Here is a 12660-nt window from a genome sequence, read left to right as displayed (position 1 = left end):
GGCATTTTCCCCCATTCATTTTCTCCATAGGCATTAAAAACACCATGAACCAAATCAACCAACTCCATAAACGTTTATTTGAAGCAAAATGTATATGAAAACCAGAAAAATTGTACTTTCTAATTTCTGGGTATATTATTTTATGAAAGAATGAACCTATCCAACACTAAAAAATGTTGGGTTAAAAACAACCCAGGTGGGTTGAAAATGATCAAACCCAGCATTTTTGGTTGTTTTAACCCAGCGATTGGGTTTAATGTTTGCCCAACATGCTGGGTAGTTTTATTTAACTCAACTATTGTTTAAAAATGAGTGTATTGTTGCTTAAAATGAACTCAAAGTATGTTGGAAATGAACATTTATTAATAAGTTTAATGAATAATAATTAAAACAATAAACATTTCTTAAAATGCTTATTAATAAATGTTCACCTTTTGATTATTATTGTTGCCTCTAGTAATTATGTGTCTGATTTTGTGTTCATTTTAAGCCAGTCATATAGTAATTTTTAAATAATAGTTGAGTTAAATAAGACTACCGAGTATGTTGGGCAAACATTTAAAACAACCCAATCACTGGATATGTCCAATTTTCAACCCAGGTTGGGTTGTTTTAGTGAATGAAGCATTGCAAACACCACATCAAATAAAAAATGATAGTACAATATAAAATATTTAGTTAAAGTTATTGATTATTAGTTTAAAAGCATTTTTATTAATTGCTAAATATTTAGCTATACAATTATTTTAAGAATGTAAGGTGAACGACTCGAGTACATCATTCACAATGATTAATGGGAGAGAGTGGTTGTTGCAGAACTTTTTTGCACTCATGATTAGAGTAAATTAAAACCAATTTACTCTTTTTTCCTCTTGTTTTCTCTTGTAATATTAGATCAGACCATTCAATAACACACACACACACACACACACACATACTTGTTTTTGTGAAATGTGGGGACATTCCATAGGCGTAATGGTTTTTATACTGTACAAACCGTATTTTCTATCCCCCTACACTACCCCTATCCCTAAACCTAACCCTCACAGGAAACTGTGCACACTTTTACTTTGTCACAAAAACTCATTCTGTATGATTTATAAGCCTTTTGAAAAGTGGGGACATGCTGAATGTCCTCATATTTCACCTCTTTTTGTAATACCTATGTCATACCCATGTCATTATACACATTTGTGTCCTGATATTTCACAAAAACAAGTACACACACACACACACACACACACACACACACACACACACACACACACACACACACACACACACACACACACACACACACACTTTGACCCTTTTTGAACCCTGTTTGAATGTCAGTGTTCAAAACCTAGTCAAAAGAGCACAAATGAAGCCACACATCTCCACTCAGACGCTTACAAATACCAAATGCGCGTTGAGTCGTGCCATTCGCAGCAACAATGCAGTGACAAGCTAAACCGTGTGGTAATAAGACATTTCTAAATGATTAATACCCTCGAGCACAGTTTGAGTCATGCATCAAGTTCAGCCCTGAAGAAATAATAAAAAAATGCTGTTATCAAATCATTACTGACAGGGATTGCGCATTAGCAATTGCAGGAGATTGTCTATAAATAATCATGCATGAGTGAAAGGCATTTATTTACATAGAATGAAGTAAAATTGTTATGTGGTATAGCAGAGAAATAAAAGAAATATTGAATCGGTTTCAGTTAACATTCTTGTCAGTAGTTGTTTGGCCCAAGGCAGATAACATAATTTTGTTTCGTCTTTTCGGCAGTGAGTGAGAGAAAATTCCATTACATGCCGCAGGTACATGGATCTATTAGGCTGCGGATGACAAAAAAAAAAAAAATCACATCCCACCATAACACTGGACAAAACTAAACAGAATGGGCAAAATGGACAGATGCAGAGAAAGAAAGAAACTACATTAGTTACCAATGAACAATACTTCTACAGTATTTACTAATCTTAGTTCATGTTAATCTCAACATTTACTAAAACATTTTAAGATCAAAAGTTGCACTGTCAACTAAACATGTTATTTATTTATTTATTTTTTTTACAAAGTTGAGTATGTGCTATAAATATGTATCATTGTTAGTTCATGTTAGATAATGCATTAACTTATCTTAAACAAAACTACCACAATCTTGGATACACTCTTAAAAATAAAGGTTACAAAATGTTTTTTTTTTTTTCAAAGCGATGCAATAGAAGAACCAAAGGATCTTTCAGTAAAACCATATTTTTTTGTGTAAAGTGTATAGAACATTTTAATATTCTAAAAGAACTGCTTTCTACTTTAAAGAACGTTTTGTGCAATTCAAAGGTTCCAATGATGTTAAAGATTCTTCATGGAACTATAGATGCCAAAAATATGAACATCCTGACAAACATTCAGGTGAAAAAACAACAAAAGTATAAGTGGACTAATTTAAATGTTTGGTAAAATGACTATTGAAGAACAATATGATATGATCCAATTGATTGTGACAATGTAGACTGTATATCTGCACAATCTATCTATGCGAGAAAACAATCACATGCAGTCCTTGTCTAGGTGACCCTCTTGAAATGGACAAAGGTGACGTATTGTTTAAAGGGTGCAAGATCAATGTCCTGCTGGTCAGCTTATGTAATGCACACTTACTCTCAATAGGGCAAGAATCGCATCTGTCTGTCAAAGCAGCGGTGACTCAGTAAAAACCTAGACTCATTTGTTCCCTATACTGTCATTGATTCCACCATCAAAGCCCTTCCAATACATGCAGTGCCTAATCTATTATGTGCAGGAGCCACACTCCTGTGATTTCACTATTTATGTCCGCAGTGGGTCAGTTTTTTTCAAATTTTATGACTCTGTTTTGATCATGCATGCATCCGATCACATGATTTCATAAGAACTTGCTGGTCAGCCGACAAACTAAACTACTTTTTAATATCTCTTTCAAATACTTCAGCAATTTAGTCCTACTGTTTAGTTACTTGAACAGAAAATTACTTAATACTCATCTGAATGTGAATGTGATGTGTTCTCATGAATGTGTACAAAACAATATCCATGCTGATCTGATGAGCGGATACATTTTAAGAGAAGATGTTTTGAGGAATACAGTCATGCCAAAAAGTATATAGACATGTATAAGTTACTCTTATAAAAAGGTATGAATACCATTGCATCAGCTAAAAACAAACCAAATGCTGCAGGACATTTTCTCTTCACTAACTTCACTTTTCTTCAATATTTTTGCTTGCCAACTGTTTTATCAAATGTTGTTTTGTTAATTTTTAGTGGATGTATGAAGTCAATTGACCTCAAGTTCACCTAACATGTGTGCACACAGAAAACAGCACGCAAGTTCCGAATTGACTTCTTTCGCATCTTCATGCCCTTGAATACTTTAAAATCACTTGAATGTTTAAACGGACTTAAAGGACTTAAAACACATACAAATGATAAACTTTTGTTCTATGATGGTTAATGTTTGCAATTAATCTGAGAATCACTTGTGTTTTGAACCATGGTGACTGGTTCATACGGATCAAATGCAATACCCATTCTTGACATCGCACATCTTGCGATGTGACTATCGCATATGTGCACATCATGATATCGGTGCTAAAACGATATATCATGCAGCCATACTTTGTCTACTATTTAAACAGCATTATGGTAAAGATGCAACACTATGTCAACAGATCTCTTACCTGTATGTGATGGCATTTTCTTTGGGCGGAACTGACAGAACAGCAGTTTTAGTTTTTCCCCTTTGTTTGGTCTGAAACACTGTGTTCATGGTCATCCAGTTTGAAATGTTAACTACAAACAGATTCAGATTTTGCATTGTGGTGTTCTCTCCGTATTTACGATTCTTTGCAGCCTTTAGAAACTGCCTACAATGCTCTGGATCCTGTACTGGAAACCCAAAGTAACTCACTGCACCCGGGAACAATACAAGTTGACACCATTATGATTAAAAGTTTGCTATGTAGTATTTCCTACTAAAGTAAGGTGGTATTTGACTCTAATCAAGCAGACGGAGTGGCGTTGGATGGGAACATGCCCAGTGCATTATGGGTGTTGAAGTTTTCCTACCTATTTGGCAAAAGTGACGACAACAGCATTTTCTCTAGTCAGGTAGCAGGGATTTAAAAAACAAAACAAATTCGCATTTCTAATGTATAGGGAGCCATGTTTTTTTGAAAGCCCATTTTTCCAGCAGTGAAGTACCCCTTAAATAAAAATACAACTCTTCATTGTTAGTTCATGTTAGCTAAGGTCCATTAAATAATATTAACAGACAACTTTTGATTTAAATGATGCATTAGTAAATGTTAACAAATGGAACCTTATTGTAAAATGTTACCAAAAGAGCTATTATTTTCACATTTCAAATAGAACAAACTTATTTTTGTGGAATGTTCTGCTTGCAAAGTGTACTTTGCTGTCTTTCTTTAAAATAAATGACAATTGTTTTGATATTTTGCAATCCAATGCAGTGACATTCAGACATTTTAGGGTCACTGTATTGTGGATGGAGAGATTATCATTTCTCCTCTTCTGTAAGCGAGAAGGCTGCATTAATGTCCATTCCCCTACGAGCTTGTGAAACAGGACACTGGCCCCATGAGTACTCTGCTTTTCTGGGTCAGGAAGACAGGAGCCATGGCGAGAGTAGCCATTTGTATATGTGTGTCTGTGTACACACTTGTGCGACTCCACACAGTGAATTTTGAGCCCTTTGAGACCCTAGTATGATTCTCCAGCTCGGACCACACACACCCCTCAATGACCTCCAACCACTGTTTGCAGAGTAAGCAAAGACCTTCACTACAGTAATCAGAATCCACTTCCAAAACCTCATCCCCTCATTTACACCAAAAAAAAAAGAAAAAGGAAAGAAAAACATGAGTGTCACCTCTTGCGACCTTCTGTGTGAAAACACCCTTCTTAAGCAGCTGATATAAATGTATGAGCAGAGAAATAAAAAAGAAGACTTGAAACAAGGTGGATAAAAAATTTAACAGACCTCCTCTTCTCTCACCCCATCCGAAATTAATGCGCAGATACAGGCTACACTTTTTGTTCTGCCTCTCTGCATGTCAATGTCTAATTTTGACCTTCAAATGCACTCTCCTTTCAAGTGCCCTTCTGACAGTACGGCAGCGTATCAGACAGCTGATGCTTTCAAAACAGGAATGCACGGATATAAAGTGCCACTCTTCGGTACGATTTTAATGAAATTTAGAGGAGAAAAATACACTATGCAATATGTCACTATGCACCAAAAAGCAATTGTTTAGAACAGTGAATCCTTCCAATCCTATATTTTTTTATTGCAGTTCCCGCAGCTTAAGACCATTCCCTCTTGTTTCTTTTCATCAAAACTTAATGACATGAAACTTGTGATACAATTTTTTTATTAAATAAATAATATCATAGCCAGCTTGATCCCAAAATCATGTCAGTCCTGATCCCAGCAAAATCATGTCCAGCTTTGCATTATTTTCAAATGAATATTGTTTCACTTGGAAATACATCATACTGTAATACAGAAATCAAATGCATTGTTTCAAGTTTAAGCACAGGACTTCTTGCAACGCTAATGAAATTGTCTTGTATTGATCTGGGAACATCCCTTTTAGCACACAAGTTAATTTGAAAAATATGTTTACAGTAATACACTTACAGTGGAAGTTAAGGCAAGGCACTGTATGGAAGTAAATGTTAAAATGGGCAGCGTTTCAAAAGTATCACCATGCAACATTTAACCATTAAACTATTGTCAACTCAGTCAAAATAACTTGATACTTGCAAAAAATACCCTGAAATAATTTAACTAAACAAATACAAGCAGCACAATTATCTTGCCCCATAAATTTACACACTAAGTGCAATATTGTAAAAATTATCATTCCTACAAACTGAGGGATAAGATGTTGGATTGATCTTGCTAACTTAACTTGCATTAAACCCAGAAAATTCCTTTAAAGATGTAAGAAGATCCAAGTTAAAGGGTTGGTCCACCCAAAAATGAAAATTCTGTCATGAATTACTATCTTATGTCGTTCCAAACTCGTAAGACTTTTGTTCATCTTCGGAACATAAATGAAGATCTTTTAAATTAAATCTGAGTGCTTTCTGTCCCTCCATTGACAGCTACGAAACTACCACTTTGATGCTTCAAAAAAAATTCATAAAGAGATTGTAAAACTAATCCATATGAATTGAGCGGTTTAGTCCAAATTTTCTGAAGAGACACGATCACTTTATATGATGGACAGATTGAATTTAGGCTTATATTCACATAAAATTCATCAATTCACATATCAGTTGTGGTAAACAGAGGCTCAAGCATGTTTGTTTGACATGCGAGCTTCTGCAAGAACCAATGAGGTTTGTTCTCTCGCATCAAGCAGGTTCGGTTGAGCTACTGTTTATGTTCGCTGATCAATGTTTATATGCGAGTAAAATCCTACATTAAATCTGTTCATCATATAAACCCATTCATCCAAATTGATATGGATTAGTTTTACGATGCCTTTATGAACTTTTTGAAGCGTCAAATTGGTAGTTGCGTAGCTGCCAATGGAGGAACAGAAATCTCTCAGATTTTAATTTAAAATATCTTCATTTGTGTTCCAAAGATGAACGAAAGTCTTTGGAAAAACATGAGGATGAGTAAATGATGACAGACCTTTCATTTTTGGGTGAACTAACCCTTTAAATCTTGGTTAAAATTCAGAATTCAAATTGAAATTTCTGCTTTTTTGTTTAGAATAAAAGAGCAAAATGAAGAGAACCATCTCTCCACATGAGCTCAGGAATAGCGGCTTATGTAACCCACACAATTCTAAATATACTGATGCAGGACTGGCCATGGAGGAGTGGAGTGAACTACATGATAAGATCCAGAACAACAAATACATGAACAGAGGTCAGGGGGCTCTTGCATCGCTTGGTTTTATAATGAGATGCTAATAGGCCAAGAAGTTGTTGTAGGGAGACCGCAGAGAGAGAATTTGTTAGAGATGCTGGTATAAAGAACTGTGATTGAAATTCACTCAGGATCACAGGCAGCTATGATGCCCCCAAAAAGGGTCTAGCAAGGCAGTGCACTAGGTTTTTTGAAAGACAGACACCATTACGCAATATCTACATTTAAAAAGATCAGTCATTACGTTATCTGCAGCCAATAACCTTGAGACATCGTGTGAAAGATGGGGGTGACTGACCATCACACAATCAACCCCTGGAGCTAAAAAAGAGAAAAGAATACAACCCAGCAGGCATTTAGCAAGCGGCCAGCAATGGAAACCATTAAAGATGCAGGAATAAACAGAACCTAGATGACATTCTCCTGACTGGACCTCATCAGATCCAAACTCCCTGAATGCTCATGTTTTCAAAAGACACCTGATGGCCCATGAGAGATGCATAAAGCAATCAATTATTGACCTTATAGTCTGTATTTCAACAGTCCTGTCATCTCCATCTGGAGCTCTGCATTGATTTGTTCCATAAACAGTGCTGAAAAATTAAACTGTCAATCAAAGGAAATAAAAATTTAGAGACACAATCAGCAAAACGTAAAGGACCGTGACAGCTTAGTTTGTAGGATGATATGCAACATATCCTGTAGGTTATTTGTGGAGGCATTTTAAAATGATACTTTATTGAAAAACGGACATATTCTGCATCTTTCAGCCCCTGAGATGGCTCCATGTGGCAGCTGAATTTCTGAAATGTGACTGGACAGTTCAGTGTGATGGCTGTGTGTCTGTGGACAGGGGAAAAAAGGCCAGTGCGGCCCATCTGCTGTGTGTGAGCACATCGTGTGTGACAGAGAAACTTGCTGAGGGAGAGATTATAGAGTGATAGAAAGAATACTGGCACTGGTTTCATCCTGTTTTTAATTTTAAGAGCAACTACATGAATGCAAATGCTTCTACTCAAAACTCAATTCCATTCATTGAAATGTGTTGGACCACAATTCATAACACAACACAAGTGCATTTTCAGCATTGCTTTTACTTGTAAATTATTTCTAGTTTTGGTGTTGGAGAATTTAGAAATTGCTCCCTGTCAAGTGACAAACTACTCATAAATTAAAGTTGTTAGTCTACCCTCAAACTACAGGCTTTTTATGCCACAGAAAAAGCAGTTAAGTATTGGAACATTTTGTACTTTGTTTCTCAAAGACATTGTGGTATTTTTACCTGAATTTCCATGCCCTGTTCCAGTAATCGTTTGGCTTGGTTCTCCACCTCCAGACGAGCTCGACTGATGAACAGCAGGTCATTTTCTATGACATCAATACCTGACAGATCAACACCTTGGGACAGGTAATCTGAAAGGAATGGAACAAAACATTTTTAAGCTTTTTAAAAGCATTTTTTTAGTTGTTAAAATAGAGGAATTAAATAATTCCCCTTTATTCTATGGGCAAATGTTTTACAAGACGTTTTTTTTTTTTTTTTTTTTCATAAACATGAGCAGCCATATGTTTTTGTGATAGATAACAGGAACATGTCATATGGAGAATGAGCATGTTTGCACACCCCTAGGAACCCGTTTGAGTCGCATGCAAACCGTCCTCTTTGCAATTGTCTGCACTACGTAGGGGGTCTGGAAGCCACCCGACCCATCATCGCAGCAGGCTGTGGAAATTATGCTCGACTTTTTTAGCGTGAAATACATCAAAAACTGTTGGAAGAGAGGCTTCAGAAAACACTCAAACAGTGCTAATGTTTGCAGCTTCCTACTTAGGGCTGATTAAACTCATCGCAAAGAGCAAAGCATTTATTTAGATCAGGGGTACTCAACAGGCAGGCCACATCGGACCCATCAGCATTAAGTTTGTGGCCAGCATCATGCTAGATATGAATGTATTTTTATTATAAAAAAAGTAGCACGAATATTAGGCAATGTGACTTCATGTTTGCGTCATTTAAATGCAGATGACACTGACACTTTGCAGCAGAGTCCTGCACATGGGAAAACAGTTTATCCCTGGTTTTCCATCCCCTGATTTAAGAACTCTTAGAAGAGCGTTATAGACTACTATTTCACACATTTTGTTTTATTATTCGCACACATGCTCCTAAACACATTTTACATTTCACACACACATAGAGCCTATTTTTAGTAGAATATGAGTGAAATGCTCACACTGTTGAGCCCTGTCACTTTTCTGATTTACATTCAAAATGGACAGAACCAGGCACATTTTCACCCTGAGCTTTATGCATTTAGAGATTTTTTCTTCATGTTCAGTGACACTTTAAATAGGATAACGATTAAATGGGACCTATTATGCCCCTTTTAAAAAGATTATAATAATATAAGTCTCTGGTGTCCCCAGAATGTGTCTGTGAATTTTCAGCTCAAAATATTATAGCTTTTCAAATTTGCCCCTATTTGGGTGTGAGCAAAAACACACAGTTTTTGTGTGTGTCCCTTTAAATGCAAATGAGCTGCTGCTCCCGGGCCCCCTTTCCAGAAAAGGGCGGAGCTTTAACAGCTTGCACTTCGGTTGCAACAAAGCTGAAGAATGTCATGCAGCCAAAATGAGGATTGTCAGTAACGGTGTTCAGCCTTACATTGTTCAAACCGGAGTCGACACTGATGGAGAGACTCAGGAAGAAGTTACAACTTTTAGAATGAAACTAGACGTTTCTGAATGGTTAGTGGATACATTTATGTAGTTGCTGTGGAGTTGATTCAACTCATCCACTAGCATGTGCCGTCATGTTCATCTTTTGAGCAAATCCAGCGTTGAATTGACCCTCGTTTGTGAAGCAGTCTGCAGTCTACTATAACAACTCTTCCTCTTCTCTAAAGCAGCCCAACATGGCCTCAACCTCTTTGTTGTGTGTTCTCGGGGGCAGGGATTATGTAAATTTTAGGGTTAGTGATGTCACCAACCCAGGAAGAAGCTAATTTTCCCTACTAGCCATTTGTTTTTAGTCCTTAAAAGCGATTTCTGTAAAAGACAATATCTCCATTGAACTTTGAGGGTTGTAACTTTGCAGAAGTTGTTTATGCTCAAACAGCAACATTACACACTAACTGAAGTTAAAAAAGTGAAATCATAATCTAGGGCCCCTTTAAAGGACAAGACTTGGGGAAGTAATAAACTGCATTTGTAATTATTTAATAAACTACAAATACTGTCTTAAGTAGGGTAAATATAGTCTTGCGATGCAAGTTGTAATTTGTGGCCCTTCGCATTTTATGTGGTTTAAATGTGGCCCTCTTGGCCTCTGCACTTGAGAAGCCCGATTTAGACGGCAACATGCCCTGAAATGAATACATCACCAACTAGGGCAGCATCTCCTAGGATAATGTGGGATACAGGTAGAGGAGGCTTAACGTCCCAGATACACCTGAAAATATTCCACACGGGAGACCAGCTGTTATTCACAACCGTTCGTGTGATAAAGTATGTTTACAAGCTGCTTAATTCATAAAATGCAATTGAAATTAAAAATGAATTAAAGCAAAATTAAATCTAAATCCATAAAATGATTCCATGATTGGAACCCCTAAAAAGGTTCCGCCTGATGGAACCTTCAAGGTTCTATATAGAACCTTTTCTTCTAAGAGTGTATTATAGAGCTTCCTTAAAGGGGTAGTTCACTCTCAACATTGGACCCCATCGAATAGACAAAAACACCATCATCATTTGTGCTGCACAGAAAAAAGAAATCCATACAGGTCAATTAGCCATTCAGAGAAGTAAATGTAGTGTGTGTGCACATCTCTGCACAAATTGTTTTATGCAAGAAGCATATGCACAAGAGCATCCAGACTGTGAACTTCAAAGAGTAGAAGATTCTTGCAAACATGAGAGGGGAAAGAAACAGCATCTCTAAACACAGGGTGCCACACTGAACAGGCCTCTGAACAGACAGCCCGTGAGTCAGAGATGCTGACTGATACGGATACAGTGGCACCAAGCAGAACAATGTCACTACATAGATCCACTCATTAGCGCCTTCTGAGGGCACACACACCATCTGACATCTCTGTGACTCAATTTGCAGACTGCTAACAAAGATATCATAAAGAACCCAGAGCTGTCTCATTAGAGGAGGTCAGATATCTTGCTGAGGAAATAAGCCCATACTGTAGCACCCAGATGCTTTGAAGCGACCTTGAGTTTGTGGTTCAAAATCTGGAGAGTTTGAGAGCTGTATGAAACAGGTGGCTTCCACACAGGAAAGCAGGGGGGAGTCTTTGGCTCTGCTTCATGAAGGTAGGCCCAAAGCCAGACTAAAATCAACAATCCCTGCCAGAAGTCTCTGTGTTTCAGCACATTTTCATTTCACCTCATTTTCACCCTCTCATGCTTCACTCTGCCAGAGCACAACAATTATATTGTCCTAGAAGAAAACCACAATACTGAAGGGTCTCAATTAGCATTTTATCATTTGCACTTTGATAACTAGATTGCTAAACTGTTGGTTGTAAAAGGACAAATGGATGCAGGGACTTAACATGACATAATGATTCTGTAACTCAGGCTATGTTTGGAATGGCATGCTACTAGGGCCGCACAATTAAATTAATCAAAATTGCAATGGGGCCTTTTGTGGTTATTAAACAGAAAAGGCTGAGATTTAATTAAATATAGCATGCACACGCTGCATTCTACAGCACTCTACTCTGTCTGCAATCTACTACTCATACTTACAAGTGTTCGCTTTAAAGGATTAGTTCACTTCAGAATTCAAATTTCCTGATAATTTACTCACCCCCATGTCATCCAAGATGTTCATGTCTTTCTTTCTTCAGTTGAAATTAAGGTTGTTGAGGAAAACATTCTAGGATTTTTCTCCATATAGTGGACTTCAATGGGGACCAACAGGTTGAAGGTCCAAATGTCAGTTTCAGTGCAGCTTCAAAGGGCTCTACATGATCCCAGATGAGGAATAAAGGGCTCATCTAGTGAAACGATCTGTCATTTTCTAAAAAGAAATAAAAATGTATATACTTTTTAACCACAAATGCTTGTCTTGCACTAGCTCTGCAATGCGTGTCCGTGACTTCACGCATTACATAATCACGTTGGAAAGGTCACACGTGACGTAGGTGGAAGTACCGACCCAACAGCAGGGTATGGTAGGACGAAAAACATCTCATTTTCTCCTCCAAATTCAAAGTCGTCTGACATTGTTCGTTGTTTTTTTTGTTTTTTTTGTGTAAAGGCCGTTTGACTTAGTCTTTGCATGTTCGCTTTGTAAACACTGGCCTACATCACGCGTGACCTTTCCATAGTGATTACGTAATGTGTGAAGTCATGGACGCGCATCGCGAAGCTAGTGCAAGACAAGCATTTGTGGTTAAAATGTATATATATTTTTTGATGACCGATCGTTTCACTAGATCGTCTGGGATCGTGTAGAGCACTTAAAAGCTGCACTGAAACTGACATTTGGACCTTTAACCCGTTGGTAAACACTGAAGTCCACTATATTGAGAAAAATCCTAGGTGCAAAATAATCCAGTATTTATTTCGGAGATAACAGTAACTGGACATCACTTGCTAATTTAAAGGGACACTCCACCCCAAAATGAAAATTCTCCCATCATTCACCATTACAGATGTATTAGACTTAATTTCTTAAAAAAAAAAAAAATTCATCCATCTC

At 37.2% G+C, this 12660-nt stretch overlaps 1 protein-coding gene across 1 annotated transcript in view; it reads right to left on the bottom strand.

Annotated features, from left to right (window-relative positions):
- Positions 1–12660, bottom strand: part of cog5 (component of oligomeric golgi complex 5) — a 76623-nt gene that overhangs the window by 40308 nt on the left and 23655 nt on the right. Inside the window, exon 7 of the mRNA XM_067391458.1 lies at positions 8224–8354. Coding sequence (XP_067247559.1) covers positions 8224–8354 — 131 coding nt within the window. The remainder of the gene's footprint in view (positions 1–8223; positions 8355–12660) is intronic.

Source organism: Chanodichthys erythropterus, chromosome 8, assembly GCF_024489055.1.
Source record: "Chanodichthys erythropterus isolate Z2021 chromosome 8, ASM2448905v1, whole genome shotgun sequence".
NCBI classification, from domain to species: domain Eukaryota; kingdom Metazoa; phylum Chordata; class Actinopteri; order Cypriniformes; family Xenocyprididae; genus Chanodichthys; species Chanodichthys erythropterus.
This window is presented reverse-complemented; position numbering and strand designations above follow the sequence as displayed.